Raw genomic sequence first — 21,342 nt, 5'->3', positions numbered from 1 at the left:
CACCAAGAAAGACAGCATAGGAACAACAAATAAACAAATTTGAAGTCATTTCAGGACATCTAATCCACATATTCATTGATTTTGAATGCGTTCCCATTTCCATATATCTCAGTGTTAGACTTCACAGCTGTGCTAAGTAGTGCTATTGAAAGCTTCACTATGGTGTTGATGCAGTTAGTGCCCTCTGTCACAGACAGACAGTAAGCTTTTAACTTCCCACGGGAAGCTAATTAAAAAGCAGACATTCTCACACATTGTTATGGAGCCATCATGTAAAGTGAGGCTCTGCACACTGCACATCATCCCTTTCATGAGGCCATAATGTTGTGATCCTTAGATCTTTTTGACTTGGCAATAGCACCCTCTGCTGTATCTGTGGTTATAGTGACCAATGTGCGCTGACAAATACTGGACAGTAAGGCTCTAGTGTTTGGTTTATTCTTGTTCTATAATATCAAAACCAATGCCGGCCAAGCTAAACTAAAACTTCCTTTTCTCTTTCATCTCCATGTTCTCCCTCTTCTGGAATATTCCCCAGGCTTATGGTTTTATTTGCCTGTACATTTAGTTGGAATTCTGTCTTGCCACTGTCAACTCAGATGTAAGGCAAGCTCAATCTCAGTGCATAAAATATCAAATAAACCCAACATTTGTGGATGACATGTTTGAATTAAACTATGATGACGACATGATGATGAAACAGCAGTTTCACCCATGCCCTTGGTAGAGGACGAAGTTTGAAAGTTAAAGCTTAATTGGCAAGTCTACAAGTTGATGTAATGTTTCTTGTCATTTCAGGTCATAACTATACTACTAACTTATTCTACTGAGCCATTTACTTTCTTCGTATTCTTATATATATTCTTACAAAAATTGTTGTTGTCGAGAAGGAACCTGCAGGTAAGCATTTCATTGGACGGTGTATACCATACGTATTCTGTACATACAACTAATAAAACTTTAAACTAACACTCAGACGATCGGGGATTGAATGTGTGGCATCAGCAGAGAAAAGGTGGTGACTGAACTGTCCCTTTTCTTTAACTCTAACAGACATTGTGGAAATGGGTGAGAAGGCAGCCAGCCAGACATGGCAGCTGATCCCATTAGTTTTACTGTCACAGCTAGGGCTTCTCCAATCTCTCCCTGAGAAGAAAACAGCTCTGGGAACAGAAATACTTCATTATCCAGACACCCTGCCCCCCGTTGGGAGACTGACATTTGCCTCAGTAAAAAGGTTCTCTTGCATCAATACACTCAACCTGTAAAGTTCAAAGGCACTTTAACTAAGGCAATGAGTCTTACATCTTTAGATCAAAAATGTCTTCACATATAGCTCTGCTTCATATTGAACTACATTATGCCTCACCAGTGAGATGATTTGCCTAGCTGCTAGTCTGTTTTGTTATAAACAAAGCAAAGATAGGCTACTGATTTGTTTATTTAGAACCCCAATTAGCTTTTACTAATTGCAACAGCTAGGCTACTCTTCCTGTAATTCAACATATCAAACACTAGATGAGTGGCACAGTGGTCTAAGGCACTGCATCGCAGTGCTAGATGTGCTACTAGAGATTCTGGGTTCGAGTCCAGACTCTGTCACAGCTGGGCCGTGACCGGGAGACCCATGGGGCGGTGCACAATTGGTCCGGGTTAGGGGAGGGTTTGGCCGGCAGGGATGTCCTTGTCCCGTCGCGCAATAGTGACTCCTGTGGCGAGCCGGGCACAGTGCACGCTGACATGGTCGTAAGGTGTTTCCTCCGACACATTGGTATGGCTGGCTTCCAGTTTAAGTGGGCATTGTGTCAAGCAGCAGTGCGGCTTGGCTGGGTTGTGTTTCGGAGGATGCACGGCTTTCGCCTTTCCTGAGTTTGTATGGGAGTTGCAGGGATGAGACCAGACTGTAACGACAAATTGGGGTAAAAAAAATAAACAAAAAACACTAGCTGAGTTATGTGAATGATTATCTTCCTGCCTCATGTCCATAGATATACAGTTGAAGTTGGAAGTTTACATCTTCCATAACCCTAAACCATAACCATACACAAAATAAATCTAAACTCAGTTTTGCACAATTCCTGACATTTAATCCTAGTAAAAGGATTAGGTCAGTTAGGATCACCACTTTATTTTAAGAATGCGAAATGTCAGAATAATAGCAGAAAGAATTATTTATTTCAGCTTTTATTTCTATCATCACATTCCCAGTGGGTCAGAAGTTTACATACACTCAATTAGTATTTGGTAGCATTGTCTTTAAATTGTTTAACTTGGGTCAAACGTTTCGGGTAGCCTTCCACAAACTTCCCACAATAAATTGGGTGAATTTTGGCCCATTCCTCCTGACAGACCTGGTGTAACTGAATCAGGTTTGTAGGCCTCTTTGCTCGCACACGCTTTTTCAGTTCTGTCCACACATTTTCTATAGGTTGGAGGTCAGGGCTTTGTGATGGCCACTCCAATACCTTAACTGTTGTACTTAAGCCATTTTGCCACAACTTTGGAAGTATGCTTGGGGTCATTGTCTATTTGGAAGACCCATTTGCGACTAAGCTTTAACTGCCTGACTGATGTCTTGAGATGTTGCTTCAATATATCCACATCATTTTCCTGCCTCATGATGCCATCTATTTTGTGAAGTGCACCAGTCCCTCCTGCAGCAAAGCACCCCCACAACATGATGCTGCCACCCCCGTGCTTCACGATTGGGATGGTGTTCTTCGGCTTGGAAGCCTCCCCCTTTTCCATCCAAACATAACGATGGTCATTTTGGCCAAACAGTTCTATTTTTGTTTCATCAGACCAGAGGACATTTCTCCAAAAAGTACGATCTTTGTCCCCATGTGCAGTTGCAAACCGTAGTCTGTATTTTTTATGGTGGCTTTGGAGCAGTGGCTTCTTCCTTGTGGAGCGGCCTTTCAGCTTATGTCAATATTGGACTTGTTTAAGTGTGAATGTAGATACTTTTGTACCTGTTTCCTCCAGCATCTTCACAAGCTCCTTTACTGTTGTTCTGGGAATGATTTGCACTTTTCGCACCAAAGTACGTTCATCTCTAGGAGACAGAACGCGTCTCCTTCCTGAGTGGTATGACGGCTGCGTGGTCCCATGGTGTTTATACTTGTGTACTATTGTTTGTACAGATGAACGTGGTACCTTCAGGCGTTTGGAAATTGCTCCCAAGGATGAACCAGACTTGTGGAGGTCTACAATGTTTTTCTGAGGTCTTGGCTGATTTCTTTTGATTTTACCATGATGTCAAGCAAAGAGGCACTGAGTTTGAAGGTAGGCCTTGAAATACATCCACAGGTACACCACCAATTGACTCAAATTATGTCAATTAGACTATCAGAAGCTTCGAAAGCCATGACATAATTTTCCAGCTTGGAATTTTCCAAGCTGTTTAAAGCCACAGTCAATTTTAATGTATGTAAATTTCTGACCCACTGGAATTGTTATACAGTTATATATATGTTATGTTATAAAGCTTACTGTCTGTCTGTGACAGAGGGCACTAACTGCATCAACACCATAGTGAAGCTTTCAATAGCACTACTTAGCACAGCTGTGAAGTCTAACACTGAGATATATGGAAATGGGAACGCATATATGTTATATAAGTTAAATAATCTGTCTGTAAACAATTGTTGGAAAAATTACTTGTGTCATGCACAAAGTAGATGTCCTAACCAACTTGACAAAACTATAGTTTGTTCACAAGAAATTTGTTGAGGTGTTGAAAAACGAGTTTTAATGACTCCAACAGAAGTGTATGTACACTTCCGACTTCAACTATATGATGATTAAGTGATAATTCCCTCGAAGCCGGTGTTTGGAGGATATATTTTCACGTGCCGATATGCTCCAAACACATTATCACTGTTATACAACGTGTTACCAACATATTCAAATAATGATTGACATATTTTAATTCAAAATATTATTATGATTAATTTATTCATACTCTTTCTACCTTCCAGAAGATATAGTCCCGAAACAAATCTAGGGTTGCTAGCAAAGCCGGCTGATCGTTCCTTCTTGTGGTTCGGTTGTCAGAGACGCGACCCAGTCGTTCAGTCTTTTTGTTCTATATCTATGGATGCGACCCAGTCATTCGTTCTAAATGTTGCATTGCCATACTGGCTGGCAACTTTCTTATTATTGCTTGCTAGCTAGCCAACTACGGCTAACTTACAGTCACGCAAAACAGTGCAGAAATAATAACAGCAGTAGCTGCATTTGTTTAAGCTGTTTTCTAGTGACATTTATTTGGATGCATCCATAACAATGAGCTAATGAGGTGTAGCAGTGTGATGTTGTTCCCCTAGATTACGCACCAAATTGCACACAAGGACCAATTCAAATAGGCCAGGTCAAGAGGGGATGTTAATAATCTGATAATAATAATAATAATTCAGTGTATTTTTTTATTTAATTACAGCTGCATAGCTAATGTTTTTATTTGGTGTACAAACACTTTTTCATACCAATATTGTACATACAAGTGATTGTAAAAGTTTTGTATATTTTGGTTTGGCCCATCGCGGGTTATCTGTATCCCCATACCACTTTATCATTCTCTTTTGCCTGACCCTCGGCTAGCAAGGTATGTTGTCCTTGGCTCCGAAACTGTTTAATATAAAACCGTCATAAGGTTATACAATGTACTGTTTTGCAACCATACGTTTGTTATAGTGTGGACAGTGTAGGAATTTATGTTAACAAGTTTCACAGAGCTCACTGACTGGGGTATCTGTTGTAACTTCTAAGTACTTGTGACAGTGGTTGAGTGAGTGTACATGTGCTCGCGCAGGTGCCGGATAGCTGTGACTGCACCAAGGGTAACGTGTGTGTTGTCTCTTCGTGTGCAGGTATGTCTTTTATTTTGTCAGAATTATGTTCTGTATAGTTTTACTTGTATATGCTGTTGTGCAGCGAGTGTGTGCACGCAGCACCTGTTAATTCCTTTTGGCGCTCTTTTGCCTGACCCTCGGCTAGCAAGGTGCCGGATAGCTGTGACTGCACCAAGGGTAACGTGTGTGTTGTCTCTTCGTGTGCAGGGCAAATAAAAAGATTTCAACGAGCAGACCATCAGTTGTGGCAGCGTCTTCATTAAGAATTACACAACGCAGAACGAACCACGCTACAAACTGGTGCCGCGACCTGCCGACTGGTTAGCTCAAGCTGACCACCGGAGCTGTGCATGTGGAGGAGATGTGCGACCCGCGCATGCGCACTTGTTGATGGTTTGCTATAAGTGAATGTATACTGTAAATAGTGAAGGTGAATGTAGCATATTCACTAGATAATTGTATTGGCGTTTATTTGCATGTTTTGAGGGAATTTGTTTATTGCATTTTTTTTTTGTATTTGTATGCAGTAAATTACATTGTAGTTTAGTTCTCTATTGAGCCATGGAAGACTCAAGTCCATAAGATGAGTTATGCTGGGGATTTTGGTGTGGTTAGTGTGGGTAGAGGGAGGGGTGTCCATGCATTTACACCATTGGTACAGTCAGCTCCTGGGAGTAGAGTGGCTGCTAGTCCTGAGTTTACAAGCACTGGGAGGGGTAGGCTGTTTACTCCACCTGACCAGGGTATCCCACCTCTGTCTCTTGATGTACCATTGTCCCCAGTCCTCAGTAATAATGGGACACCGAGTCAGCTTAGTGACCTTATAAAGCAGATTGGTTCAGAGATAGGAGAATCTATCAGGGCGAGTTTACTGCAGCCTGGGGCTTCAAGTCTTTCTCCTGCCCATTCCCCTGACCAATCACAGCAGTTTCCCCGGCCTGAACAATGTGGGTCAACTTTTATTGATGCGTCCAAGCTGAATCTGGTTGTGAAGTCAGAGGTTAGTGCTCCACCTTTCTTCAGGGGTGATGGCTCAGATAAGTACTCTGTCCTGGAGTGGGAGGAGCTAATGGGAGTCTACCTAGAGAAGAGGGGTTACACTGGGTCTGAGAATGTTGGGGAGGTGATGTCTAGGCTCATGGGGAGGGCACGGGATGTGACCAAAGTCTGGATGCGTAACAACCCTGTTGTCACAGATGTTAAGGCAGTGTTCAGTGTTCTCAAGCAACACTTTGGGGATACTGTCTACTCAGGTATGCCATTAGCTGACTTCTATTCAATGAGACCATATGCTAATGAGGGTCCACTAGATTTCTGGATTAGGCTTAACAAAGCTGCAGAAGCAGCTGAACAGTACCTTGTAAGTGAGGGTAGAACCTTGCCCAATCAGTGCTCAGAGTTGGCAGTCATGTTTGTACGTAACTGTCCTGATAAAGAGTTGGCCCAAGTGTTCAAATGCAAACCCCTTCGTGACTGGACAGCCAGTGAGGTACAGGATCGTTTGGATGAACTGTTAAGGGAGCGTAAAGCATGTAGAACACAACTTTCACAGCAGGTGGCTGCTGTCTTCGACTCCCCCCAGGAGGAAGTGGATCCTGAGAGCAGACCTAATGTGTCATCTTTTTCTCGATGTGGCCGTGAACCAGAACAGGCCCAGTCTGTATCTGAGGGTGGGACATTAGAGAAGGTTTTGATTATGCTAGAGAAGGCTCTTGTCAGCAATACTCAGTCTGTGAACAGAGGGCCCCGTAAACAGTTCCCCAAACGTGAGCGTGAGTGCGCTGTCTGTGGAAGCACTAATCACTGGACCAAAGCTCACTGTCAGATGCACCAGCTGTGTTTCAAGTGCTTCTCTCCTGGCCACATGAGCTTTGACTGTAGTGAGACTGGGAAGCGAAAGAGCCCTGTATGTGGGCAGACTGGCAGGTCTCAGGAAAACTAGAAAGCCTCCATTCTGAGGAGGGCAATGTGAGGCAGTCTAATTTTTCCTCCACTGATGATGATATCCAATCTGTTTATTCTTATTTTTGTGAGTCAGTACCCAAGAACAACACAGTAATTTTTCAGAACACAATGAGAATTTCTCAGAATGACAGTTTGTTTTACACCACCGTGCTAGTACAGGATAAAGTTGAGCTGAAGGGGATGTTAGATAGTGGGTCCATGGCTACTACTCTGCGCGCAGATATTGTACCTCGGTTGAGGGAGGCAGGAGTGGTAGAGGGGAACTTTCTAGCTCCTTCAGACATCATACTGGTGGGTTGTGGTGGGACGCAAACTAGCCCAGTGGGCATGTGTGACTTGAAACTACAGCTTTATGGCTTCAGTTATGTAGTCCCAGTGCTGATTGTAGATGGGCAGGTTGATGAACTCATTGTTGGCACTAACGTGTTGAAGTCTCTGATTAGACAGTTCAAATCAAATGACAGCTACTGGCAGGTGGTGGGTACGCCAGGTCCCTCTGGACAGTGTGAGGACAGCCAGTTCCTGCGTCTCCTATCAAATCTGGAGAGATGGAGAGGAGACTCCATCCCAGATAAAGTGGGCACCATTAAGTTGAAGAGGGCAGTAACGCTCCAACCCATGAGTGAGCATCTTGTGTGGGGCCGCTTACCCCCAAAGACAAAACTCTCTGTGGGCAGTACTGTTGTTGTCGAACCCAGCACGTCTCGTTGTGTGAATCGACACATACTAGTAGGGAGAGTAGTTACGCCTCTGTGGGGGGATGGATGGCTCCCTGTGAAGATTGTGAATCCAACAACTTCGCCAGTTACCCTGAGACGAAATGCTAAAGTGGCAGATGTGTACCCTTGTATTGCATTGGAGGATTTTGATGATGTCAAGCAGAAAGCTGCTTACCAGAACGTGGCAAAAGCACAATGTGACAGCTCACATGGCAGTCTTACAGCCAAGAGTTCAGTTGATGGCAGTGTAGTTAATGGAAACAGTACACTGAGCAATCTTGGACTTCAAGGCCTGTCGGTTGAGGAGTGTCCAGTCTCACAGTTCTGGAAAGACAAACTTGTCGGTTTAATTGAGAAGTATGACACGGTGTTCTCTAGACATAGCCTGGATTGTGGAGAGGCAAAAGAGTTCTGCCATCGCATACGGCTGACTGATGACCGCCCATTTCGATTACCTTATCGTAGGCTTTCTCCAGCTGATTACCAAAAACTCAGGGAAACACTGGATGATATGGAGGAAAAGGAAATCGTCAGAAAATCCAGCAGCGAGTATGCCTCACCATTGGTGCTGGTATGGAAAAAGAATGGGGACTTGCGTCTATGTACTGACTTTAGGTGGTTAAACGCCCGCACAGTGAAGGATGCTCATCCCCTGCCTCATCAGGCTGATGTACTGGCGGCGCTGGGAGGTAATGCCTTCTTCAGCACAATGGACTTGACATCAGGGTACTACAATGTGCCACTGCATGAAGAGGATAAGAAATACACTGCCTTTTCCTCTCCTTTAGGTCTGCACGAGTACAATCGTTTGCCTCAGGGCCTTTGCAACAGCCCGGCTACGTTTATGAGAATGATGCTGACCATCTTTGGGGACCAAAACTTTCTAAGTCTCCTTTGCTATTTGGATGATCTGATGGTTTTTGCTAAGACGGAGGAAGAGAGTCTGCAGAGACTTGAGATGGTTTTCCAGCGGTTGCAGGAGCACAATCTTAAACTGTCTCCGTCTAAGTGCAAGTTTTTGAGGAGGTCTGTTAAGTTTTTGGGCCACATCATTTCTCAGGAGGGCGTAGCCACTGATCCTGCTAAGATTCAAACCATTTTGAATGTGACTGAGAGTGAGATGATGGAAGCTGATGGTGTCACTCCGTCTCCTAGCAAAATCCGTTCTTTCCTTGGTATGGTAGTATACTATCAACACTACATTGAGAATTGTTCCATGGTTGCTAGGCCATTGTTTCAGCTGACTACAGGTCAGAAGAAGCCTAGGAGAGGCAAGGGCAGAAAGAGGCCTGGTCCCTCTCGCAGGCTCACTGCTGCAGACTGGACTGCCGAGTGTCAACTCGCTTTTGAAGCTTTGAAAGCAGCACTAGTTGACCAGGCACTGCTGGCTCATCCAGATTTTTCTCAGCCATTTTTGCTTTCTGTTGATGCATCTACTAGTGGTTTGGGAGCGGTACTATCCCAAGTGCAAGATGGGAAGGCCATAGCCAGGCCAATAGCTTTTGCTAGTAAATCTCTTAATCATGCACAATCCAAGTATCCTGCTCACCGGCTGGAATTTCTAGCCATGAAATGGGCCATTCATGATAAGTTCAGCCATTGGCTGCGAGGGCATAAGTTTACGGTGTGGACCGACAACAATCCACTCAAATATATTCTTACAAAGCCGAGACTTGATGCATGTGAGCAGAGATGGGTTGCAAAGCTGGCACCTTTTGATTTTGATATCCAGTACATACCAGGGCCCAAGAATGTCGTTGCTGATGCTTTGAGCAGAGAGCCATTTGTCCGCCCCAAAGTTCTGCACCGACTGACAAGAATTCCATATGATGTCCTGCTGGAGGAAGCCAGAGGTCTTCGACTGGATGATGTACAAGACATGTTCCGTCTCTCCTGTGAGCAGCCCGAGGCTGGCTGTGGAACGTCTATGGCTCCTGGGAGTGAGTTGAGTAGAGCTGGAGACGATGTCAGTGGGTTGGTTTCCTGTGAAGAGGTGTCTGCTGTCCTCCAAGCCCATCGCCGATGGGATGATGGTGCCACAGTGAGGTCCGTTTCACATGTGCAGCACCTTGAGAAGTTGATGTCCATGGGTCAGAGCCCTTTACCTGTCCTTACACACAAGGAGCTGTATGATAACCAGTCACTGGATCCTATCATCAGCAGAGTAATGTTCTTTGTAGATAGAGGCCGGCGCCCATCTAGGAGAGAGCGAGTCTTTGAAGCTAAAGAAACAGTTTATACTCTAAGACAGTGGGGGAAACTCACCACGCGGTTAGGGATTCTGTATCGTGTCTCAAAACACCCAGTGAGTAAGAAAAAAATATTCCAGTATGTCGTACCTGTGTCTTTGAGAGGCCTTGTGTTGAAGGGAGTTCATGATGATGCTGGTCATCAGGGTCAGCAGCGCACATTGTGGCTCACGAGACAGCGGTTTTACTGGGAATCTATGGAGAAGGATGTCAAGGAATATGTGGCCCACTGTAAGAGATGTGTGTTGAGTAAAGCACCTGAGCCTGAAGCAAGAGCCCCACTTGTCTCCATTGTGACAACGGCACCTTTAGAACTTGTGTGTATTGATTTCTGGACTGCCGAAGATTCAAACAACAAGTCTATTGATGTGTTAGTAGTGACTGATCACTTTACTAAGCTGGCCTGTGCGTATCCATGTCCAAACCAGTCTGCTAAGACTGTTGCTCGTGTTCTCTGGAATAATTTCTTCTGCATTTATGGGTTCGCTGATTGCATCCATTCTGACAGGGGTGCAAACTTCGAGAGTTTACTTATTGCAAAATTACTTCAGTTATCTGGTGTTGAAAAGTCCCACACCACACCTTATCATCCCATGGGTAACGGTCAAGCAGAACGTCTGAATCGCACACTGGGTGGGATGATTAGAGCTCTGCCAGCTAGGTCTAAGGCTAAATGGCCTCAGATGTTGAACACATTGACATTCTCCTATAACTGCACTGTTCATGAGACTACTGGGTTTCCACCCTTCTTCTTGATGTTCGGACGCACCCCTAGGTTGCCGGTAGATGTTATGTTTGAAAGTGTGCTGTTGGATGGGGACACAGTAGATGTGGATAAGTATGTCCAGTCTCTGGGTGAGGATCTGAGAGAGGCCATGACATTGGCCCAGCAGCATGCCAGTAAGCAACAAAAGAGACAAGCCGAGGTCTACAACAGACGGTCTAAGGGTCACTCGGTGCAGAAGGGAGATAGAGTTCTACTTGCTAACAAGGGGGAGAGGGGCAAGAAGAAACTGGCTGATCGCTGGGAGAGTGTGGTGTACATAGTGGTTGCAAAGAACAGCTCACTGAACACATATCGTATCCAACACCCTACCACTGGACGCATCAAAACTGTGCATAGGAACCTGATTATGCCAGTCAACTTTCTGCCTTTACCTTCGTGGGAGGAACCTGAGGGTCACGGATCTCTATCGAGTGGTGACGTGATCTCTGAGATGTCTGCAATGTCCAGCCAAATGGATGGGAGTGACGCCAGGACTGTCCACTGGGTAGCAGGCCTTCCTGAGTCTTCTGGGAGGATACTCCAAGAGGATGGTGAAGTCCCGGCTGATGGAAGTGAGGTGGAACAACCGTATGAAGTCCCCTTAAGTGAGGTGTGCTCAGCAGAAGTGGACCAGAGAGATATCCCCGAAGCCTACAAGAGTTCTGATTGCGAAACTCCATTCAGTGTGGATGATGTTACCTTGGTTGAAGATGCTTCGTCAGTGTGGTCTGTGACAATCTACCAGGATTCTGATCAGTCGTCTGACACTACTAGTGTTGAGTCGGTAACTGAAAGTGTGCTGGCTCCGGAGATGCGGATCTGTAGTACTCCCCATCCTGAGGTTGGACCTCTTAGCAGGGTTAGTGCTGTCTGTGACATTCCTGCTAGGTTTGTGGGTGAGGGTGTTCGGACTAGACTGGGTAGACTTATTAAGCCAGTGGATAGGTTAATCCAAACTATGTCTACACAGGAAATGAAACAGTTCTTGGTTTCTCAGTGATGGTAGGATATTGCCTACCTTTTCTTTTGTAGGAATGTAGGAAATCTAAGCATGTCTTAGAATGATTTGTGGGTTTGTCTAATATATTTGACAATTCATGTAACTTTGTGTGTAGTCCATCGGCATAAAATGTATATGGCATTTTTCGTATACGGTTGAATAAGGGATTAGCTACCCCTTATTTTTCCTAATCCTTCGCGGGATAGCTTTTCAGCTGATCGACCATTTGTGGGTCTAGAATTAAGGGACTACACTGGGTTACTCTGTCGCCCTGTGGGTGTGAATTTTTTTTTTTCTCTTTCTTTGCTTTGTTACCTTTGAGGTAATGTGTTTTGTTTTGGGTCTATAATCTAGTGTAAAACAGTGGGGGTGAATGTAGCAGTGTGATGTTGTTCCCCTAGATTACGCACCAAATTGCACACAAGGACCAATTCAAATAGGCCAGGTCAAGAGGGGATGTTAATAATCTGATAATAATAATAATAATTCAGTGTATTTTTTTATTTAATTACAGCTGCATAGCTAATGTTTTTATTTGGTGTACAAACACTTTTTCATACCAATATTGTACATACAAGTGATTGTAAAAGTTTTGTATATTTTGGTTTGGCCCATCGCGGGTTATCTGTATCCCCATACCACTTTATCATTCTCTTTTGCCTGACCCTCGGCTAGCAAGGTATGTTGTCCTTGGCTCCGAAACTGTTTAATATAAAACCGTCATAAGGTTATACAATGTACTGTTTTGCAACCATACGTTTGTTATAGTGTGGACAGTGTAGGAATTTATGTTAACAAGTTTCACAGAGCTCACTGACTGGGGTATCTGTTGTAACTTCTAAGTACTTGTGACAGTGGTTGAGTGAGTGTACATGTGCTCGCGCAGGTGCCGGATAGCTGTGACTGCACCAAGGGTAACGTGTGTGTTGTCTCTTCGTGTGCAGGTATGTCTTTTATTTTGTCAGAATTATGTTCTGTATAGTTTTACTTGTATATGCTGTTGTGCAGCGAGTGTGTGCACGCAGCACCTGTTAATTCCTTTTGGCGCTCTTTTGCCTGACCCTCGGCTAGCAAGGTGCCGGATAGCTGTGACTGCACCAAGGGTAACGTGTGTGTTGTCTCTTCGTGTGCAGGGCAAATAAAAAGATTTCAACGAGCAGACCATCAGTTGTGGCAGCGTCTTCATTAAGAATTACACAACGCAGAACGAACCACGCTACAGAGGCACGATTTCGCCTGGCATAAAAAGTGCTCTCTCTTTAGGACACTGTTGTTCAGAGGAGCTAGCCAACAACACAGCTAACAAAATAACTTCAAACTGAAGCTGGGAAGACTGTAAACTAGCTGCACTTCATTTAATTTCACCTTTTTTCAATTTACATTTCTTTGTATATATCCATAAAAATTATGCCAGCTGATTCGACTTGCTGAGAAACGCTGCCTGCCTCACTCTCTCATCCCGACTCCCGACCCCTACACGTGTGCATTACTATCGAATTTGGATATCGAATTTGAATTTTGAAACAATGTTGCAAATGTCGGATGGACAGACAGTGTGCAGATGCTCTTCTCTAACAGTATCCCGTGGGTTGTGTGGGTGAACCCCTGCTGAACCTATCATATCACACCTCACAGTTTACAACGGGTGGGTCTAATCCTGAATGCTGATTGGTTAAAAGCACATTCTACCCGGTGTCAATTCCACAAGTTACCACCGGCTAAATCTATGACGTAAAAATGCCTATTTACTCCATTCCACTTGACTGCGCAATCCACTGTTTCATCAGCCCAGGCAGGGAAGTTATAAACTTGATCTCCACTATAAAAAGCATCGAGACATTATCTCACATTTCTTTTAGACTAACATTTCGTTTTCAACAGCGGAGATTTGTATAAACCTTCAACACCATTCCATTTACAATCTTCACTGCTTTTAACAGCAAGCATAATACCTATGCTGCTTCATGCCGCAGCACGACGCTCCCAAACAATTTCCCTAGGCCTCTCTGCGCTCGCGGTTTATGAGTTTGAGTTCTCAGAGCAAAACAAAGATTATGCCCTATTCACAGTTGATTTAAGGTGGGTGACTGTTAAATAAAGGTGAAATAAAAAAATGTGCACTTATATTGCCCTGTTCCGAATTCAATGAAGTTGCAGACTTTTTCAAGACTTAATTGTTGCAACAAATTTCACAGAGTGAAACTCAGAAAGGAACTAGCTTCCTTTCTGGGGGGGTTGTAAGAGCTGGCTAACTGCATGGTGTGACAGGATGAGCAGCCAGGAGGGGGGTTAAGCACGTTTGAAGAGGCTGCAGCTGCAGACTCTCCTCTCCTCCTCTTTGGATATGCAGACAGAGCAGAGAAAGCTAGGTTGGTAAAGCATCACTGATAACGCTTACATTTAAGTTGCCCCTATAACTATGTAACTAACACAGTAATAACTGTTAACAGTAGTTACATAGATTTTACTACATACTACATGATAATAGTGGTTGTTGCGAAAGAAATTATTACACAATTGGAAGGTTGCTGAAGGTTATTCCACATGTGTAACTACAGATGCTACTACACATTTTCTTGTTCCACTATGTAACTGTTTTGTAATTACATGTTTGAAAGTCACCTGTGAATTACCATGTTAATAACTCAAACCATAATCTGATCTTGTTACATGTAGCAACAAGGTGCCACTACCATCTAATCCACATGTAATACCAGGGTTGATAAATAGGCTAGGACCTGGTAACAACAATTGTAACAATTTCACTTTGATTGGCTGAGTTTCATGAAGTGATTTAAATAATGCAGGTGATTGGACAACACACAGTAGTATGGAGCGCTGTCTGGGTCCTTCCCAGCGCAGTATGTGTACATTGAAAAAAAAGGGTGACCGTAAACAAAAAGATGAGCTGTGTGAAAAGTCACATACCAATGTCACGTACAACAACAGCAAGAAAGAGTGAAATAATAACAGAGGATGTATTAACACAGCTTGATGAAGCTATTCGGAGTGCACCCTGCATAGCATTAGTTGTTGATGAATCTACTGATGTGAAAGATAGTGCCCAGCTTCTCTGGTGTATGTTAGATTTTACCACACAGAGAAGAATAAATTCTGTGAAGACCTGTTAGGTGTAACACCACTCGAGACACATACAAGAGAAAAGGGCATAGACATGGCCATAAAGGAGATGCTGAGAAAGAGGGGGATAGATCTAAAATAAGTGGTGTCTATCACCTCAGATGGGGCCCCTGTCATGATAGGAAGAGAGAGAGGAGCTGTGGCACGGCTGAAAGAGGACAACCCTGATCTCACAGCTTACCACTGCATCATTCATCAGTCTGTCCTGTGCGCCAATCTGTCAGAAGAGTATGCTGAAGTGATGAATACAATGATGAAACTCATCAACTTCCTCAGGGCATTCCTGAAAGATTCCTGAAAGAAGTTGAGGCAAATGCAAATTACCTACTGGTGCACAACAACGTAAGATGGCTCAATAAAGGCAGGGTGTTGGAACGCTTTTGGTCCATTCATAAGGAAATAACAGTTTTCCTAGAACAGCTCAAGAGTCAGAAGGCAACCCAGTTTTCACTTTTCTTGCAAGACAATTGCAAAATGGATATTGCTGCTTTTTTTGGTAGACATCACATCACACCTTAATGAGCTCAATGTGAAACTACAGGGTAAGAACAATTCAGTTTGTGATTTGATATCTGTCCGCTCCTTCCACAGGAAACTGGAAGTGTTCAAGGAAGATCTTCAATGAGACTTTGCACACTTCCCAAACGTGCAGGAACAGATTCAGGCTGAGAGATATTTCTCTCTTCATAGATAAGCTGATAGGAAACTTCAGAAATCGCTTTGACAGCTTCAGCCTTCCACAGCAGCTCCTTCTTCCAATTGAGAATCCATTCCTCATCACAGATGTCAGGGGATTTTCAACGGAGGTGACACAGACCTTCAAGTGGGCACATGCTGGATCTCTACAGATGGAACTGATTGATCTGCAAGCAAATGTTGCGCTAAGAGAGCACTTTCAACTAACTGATCATGACACTTTCTGGCTGCAGGCAGAAAACAGTTCTGAGACTGTTTCCCCTGGTCTAACCAAAGTAGCACTACATACCTTGACCATGTTTGGCTCCACATACAGCTGAGAATCTTCTTTCTACACTATGAACATCATTAAAAATAAGTACCGTTCTAGACTCACCAATGAGCACCTACATTTGTGCATGAGAATGGCACTGACTCCATTCCAGCCAAGGTTCAAATGACTGGCAGGACAAGAAACAGCCCATTTCTCTCACTAAAGAAGAGAGATGGAGAAGTAAAGTGGGAGAGAGTAGGAAAGGTAAATATTAATCCTGTGGTTTCTTATCTGTTCAAAAATCATAGCACTTTTTTCAGAAACAGGCACTTTTGTTATTTTTTTGTGAAGATGCAGTCTTGTTTTGCTTGAAATGAAAACATTTGTGATAGGCCTACTTTTATTTATGGTTAGTCTGCATATTTATTTTACCTCGTGTTTAATGTGTCTGCATTGAAAATGTGCAATAAATATTGTTGAAATGTTATTGAAATGTAGTACTTTGTTTATTAGCTATACATATACAAGAACTACATATGCACGTTAGACATTTTAATGGTTTGGACCTTTGGGGGGAGAAAATGTTAGTCACTGGACCTCTTTGAATTCGAATTGTGCACCCCTGCACTAGATGAACAATCCACTGGACTGTATCTACATGTACATTTGCATTTTTATAGATGCCTTGATAGAATATGAATATAAGCCTTTCACTTTGAAGACACTGACTGTAAGAAAGCCAAAAAACAAAGCTTTTCTCTAAGTCTGACTCATATTAACTTCCTTCAATAAGAAGAGCACATTGAAACATTACTTATAACAGCACATGAATAAATCGTTGTGAGTCATAGTACAGCTACGAGGAGCAAATCGTTAAACAATGCCAGAACCTCTCTACATCAGGCTCAGGCTCCATTAACAGCATCAACTGAGCACTGGGAGAATTAACACATTTATTTAATTTTTTAATGTTTTATTTAACCTTTATTTAACTAGGCAAGTCATTTAAGAAAAAAATATTATTCACAGTGACGGCCTACCAAAAGGCAAAAGGCTTGCTGCGAGGTTGGTGGCTGGGATTAAAAATATAAATACATTAAATAAAAATATAGGACAAAACACCCATCACGACAAGAGAGACAACACAACACTACATAAAGAGAGACCTAAGACAACAACACAGCATGGCAGCAACACATGACAACACAGCACGGTAGCAATACAACATGACAAAACATGGTAGCAACACAACATGGCAGCAACACAACGTGGTAGCAGCACAAAACAGGGTACAAACATTATTGGGCACCGACAACAGCACAAATGGCAAGGTAGAGACAACAACACATCATGCTAAGCAGCCACAACTGTCAGTAAGAGTGTCCATGATTGAGTCTTTGAATGAAGAGATTGAGATAAAACTGTCCAGTTTGAGTGTTTGTTGCAGCTCGTTCCAGTCGCAACCCAGGGATGTGTGTGTTTTGGGGATCTTTAACAGAATGTGACTGGCAGAACGAGTGTTGTATATGGAGGACGAGGGCTGCGGTAGATATCTCAGATAGGGGGGAGTGAGGCCTAAGAGGGTTTTATAAATAAGCATCAACCAGTGGGTCTTGCGACGGGTATAGATAGATGACCCGTTTACAGAGGAGTATAGGGTGCAGTGATGTGTCCTATAAGGAGCATTGGTGGCAGATCTGATGGCAGAACGGTAAAGTACATCTAGCTGCTCAAGAGCACCCTTACCTGCCGTTCTATAAATTACGTCTCCGTAATCTAGCATAGGTAGGATGGTCATCTGAATCAGGGTTAGTTTGGCAACTGGGGTGAAAGGAGCGATTTCGATAGAGGAAACCAAGTCTAGATTTAACTTTAACCTGCAGCTTTGATATGTGCTGAGAGAAGGACAGTGTAACATACAGTGCAGTCTGAACCCAACTTCTACACTGATAAGGAGAGCAATTAATAATGCAATAGCTGTCTGCAGCAATAAAGTCAAACTGTATAATTTATGTCAGACAATGCAGTCGCTACTGAAGCAGATAAGATCATGCAGCAGCCAGTGAATACATATAACAAAGAAGCACTGGAACTGCTAACCCAAAACAATCAACTATAGAAACAACCAGATAGAAAATACCTAACACCAACACCAACTTACAAATAACGATAGACCCACAATGCTGTTCTATAGATTTCACAAGTACAGTACATCAGACAAACATCTGAAAGCTTACATGCTCCAGTTTTTTCTCTTTCCTGCGGAGCCATACGCCTGCAGAGTAGTCCTGCTGCTGGACGGTGCTGTAGATGGTTTTCGCCGGGACCACCAGGGGACCACCCCCCTTCAGCTGGAGCTCCATAAAGCCCACTGACGGCAGCCCGGCTGAGCGCATCTCCTTCCCCTCATGTCAGGCTAGGCTGGAGAAGCCCTCTGCTCAGACCCCTGGCTTGGGGCTCACGGATCCCATGTGTTGTGCTGAAGGAGGAAGAAGAAACTGACGGAGGAAGAAGAGACCCGCCTGGATCAGACCCCAGTAGAGACAGCAACACTGCCTGTCGGTGCTGGCAGAGTTAGGGAGGCAGGCTGCTCCACCCTACCCTGTCTCTCTCTCTCTGGCACTTTTATCCCCCTCCCTCCCTGCTTCTCCTGGTTTCTAGGTCTTTCTATCTCCTCTGTCTCTACCTTCACCACTCTCCACCTCAAGCAGTGATATCCCTGGTTGTCTGGAGGGAGCCTTCACAGACTAATCAAAAAGATATGCACACACGCAAACATAAACAACTGAATGTGTACACACAGTTACACACACACTGTTTTATCATGCTTTTGCTCACATTTTGCCATGAGGCTAAAATAATTTTTTCATATGCCATCTGGGATGCACTGCGCGCACGTTCGGTAATCCGGCCCTGGGTATGACATCATTTTGTATGATCTGTGGAGACACACAGGTATGACATCATGTATGATCTGGAGTAACCTCTGTTTTCCTCAGCCCATCAAATGCCACACAGGCAATAGAGTTTGATGTCTAATTGCCCAGACAGAATCTGCTTTCCCAGAGCTACAGTCAGAGCTCCTTAATTTGGACACATTGTAGCATGAAAGGCTGCCTTCCTGACAAATAATGAGATAACAATGGCTTATTTTCACCTATGCTACCCTTTTGTTTGTTGGGAGTTTGTTGGGACCCACACATTTGTAGGTGGATACCTCAGCTTGATTCTTCAACTTTCACCATTGTTATAGCTACTGTAGGTGTTACGTAACTTGAAGAAATTACTTTGTAAAAAAGGCAGGTTATGGGAGATTGCTCATCCAGCCTATCAATGATAGCTGTGTCTAGCTGCTTTAAATAAATTCCATCTTTCTGTCTTGGATAATCCACGTGTATGTTCAAATTTAGCAATGAGTTTGGAGATGTCGATTTAGCCCTCCCAAATGTAACACAACTGTATAGCTATGTCAGAAGATTGACAATAGCGATGTTTTTCAAAATATATCATTTATTTAGGATCAATAGCAGTGTCTGATTCTTATTTACCTGAGTATCTTAAAGGACAATTCTGCCACTTTATGCGGTTAGTATATGTGCACTATTGTAAGATTTGATACACATTGATTTTATTGTTTTTATTAGTCATACTGCACGATTCCTTGTTTGTCATTTTGAAGCTTCTGTATTGCCCTCGTCTACAGAATACTACGATTCCCAGGGTGCATTTTGTCTCCGATGATGCAATGCTCCGCATAGTTAGCCTGCATTTAGCTTAGCCAGAGATACTTTTCAAGACACGGGGAAACTCGATTGGGATCGGATTGCGTATTGCTTTTTTGTTTTTACATTTACTGATAGTTTCAAAATAATATTTAAATTCTATCTTAAATAATGTGAAAAGGGGTTTGTTTTCTGCGCACTTCATTTTATGGATAAAGAATCTTCCATGAAAGATAAACAAATTAAAAATGGAAGTTAAATCAGGGTCCATATCATTTGGATCAAAATAAAACATAATATCAGAGTCTCTCAGATGAACATTAATAGTCATTTCTTTTAAAATAAAATCTTCTAACTCACTCCAACATCTTCTGATGTAAGAACAGTCCCAAAATAAATGGTCAAGAGTTTCTGGGTCACAACCACAAAATACACATTTGTTATCAATAGCTATTTTAAATCTGTGTATAATTAAGGTCTTTACAGGATAGATTCTATGAATGAGTTTGTATGATACTTCTTTCAGCTTATTAGATATACAATATTTACAAGATAACAATGAAACTTTGTTCCAGTTCACTTGTCCTACGGCTGCATTCCAGTACATCTTAGCAGAGGGAATAGTAACATATTGACATAGTTTCCTTATATACATGTTATTACATATATATCGTTTAAAATGTAAATTCCTTCTAGTTGTATTGAGGTTACAAAATCCTCAACAGTTGCACTTGGAGTATTGTTATATTCTCCTAAAAGAAGAATAGCACCTTTAGGGACAGCTCTAACAGCAATTTGATACTCTTCAGGAGTGAATGTAGCATTGTGTGTTCTAATAAATTCTGGATAATCATATAATTGTCCATCATTATTCAATAATTGTTTAACCCAAATAATGTTGTTGTCAAACGAGTTCTGGAAAAATAAAGACTTGTTTTTGTATTTTATGTCTTTATTATTCCAGATTGTATACCTATGTGGGGAAAATTTGTGTTTGTACATGAGGTTCCAAGTTAGAAGTACTTGTTTATGAAAGTTTGCAAGCTTAATAGGGATTTTACCCATATCTAAGTTGCATTTGTGTAAGAATTCTAGACCACCAATCTGTTGGCATTTTAAATTAGGGATGATATTCCAAATGCAATCCTTATTTCTTAAATAGTTTTGTATCCATTTAATCTTAAATATTATATTAGAGGTTTTAAAATCCAGAGCATTCAACCCTCCCTCACCTTGGGTGCTACATATTACCGCTTTTCTTAAACAATGAGGTTTATTCCTCCATACGAAGTTAAATAATTTAATATCAACCATTTTAGTTACTGACAGAGGAACATCTAAAGAAAGGAACGTATAAACTAATCTGGACAGACCTTCAGATTTTGATAAAAGTACACATCCAGATAAAGAGAGATCTCTTAATAACCAGGAGATAAATCTCTTTCCAATTTTCTCGACAATAGGAGAGAAATTTAAGTTGTCCCTTTCTTTCTGAACTTTGCTAACTTTAATACCAAGATATGTGATCATATCTTTTACAGGGATATTACATACTGAGTTTGAGTCATATCTTTTCAACACAAATAATTCACATTTCCTAATATTCAGAGACAAACCTGATACATGTGAGAAGGCATTAATACACTCAATAGCTTTCCTGACTTCATTATGATCTTTAAAAAAATGGTGGTGTCGTCAGCCAATTGTGAACATTTTATCTCTTTCTCTTGTATCTGAATACCCCTAAAACTATCCTTATTTATATGAAGTGCCATAACTTGTGTGACCAATAAAAATAAGAAAGGAGAAATTGGGCATCCTTGTTTAATTCCCTGTCTAATGTCGAATCTCTGTGAAGTTCCATGGGATAATTTAACAGAGCTGTTACTATTATTGTAAAGTGTCTTAATTACACCTTGAAAATATTGACCTAAACCAATAAATCGAAGAGTCTTAAAAATAAAATAATGTTCAACTG

At 42.4% G+C, this 21,342-nt stretch overlaps 1 protein-coding gene across 1 annotated transcript in view; it reads right to left on the bottom strand.

Annotated features, from left to right (window-relative positions):
• The window catches only part of LOC129858455 (inactive phospholipase D5-like), a 91,773-nt gene extending 73,493 nt beyond the window's left edge, over positions 1-18,280 (bottom strand). The window contains exon 1 of the mRNA XM_055927706.1: positions 17,880-18,280. Within this exon, the coding sequence (XP_055783681.1) occupies positions 17,880-18,038 (159 nt within the window). The 5' untranslated portion in view covers positions 18,039-18,280. The remainder of the gene's footprint in view (positions 1-17,879) is intronic.
• Positions 18,281-21,342: the final 3,062 nt, after the last annotated feature.

The sequence above is a fragment of the Salvelinus fontinalis genome, chromosome 1 (genome assembly GCF_029448725.1).
Source record: "Salvelinus fontinalis isolate EN_2023a chromosome 1, ASM2944872v1, whole genome shotgun sequence".
NCBI lineage: Eukaryota > Metazoa > Chordata > Actinopteri > Salmoniformes > Salmonidae > Salvelinus > Salvelinus fontinalis.
This window is presented reverse-complemented; position numbering and strand designations above follow the sequence as displayed.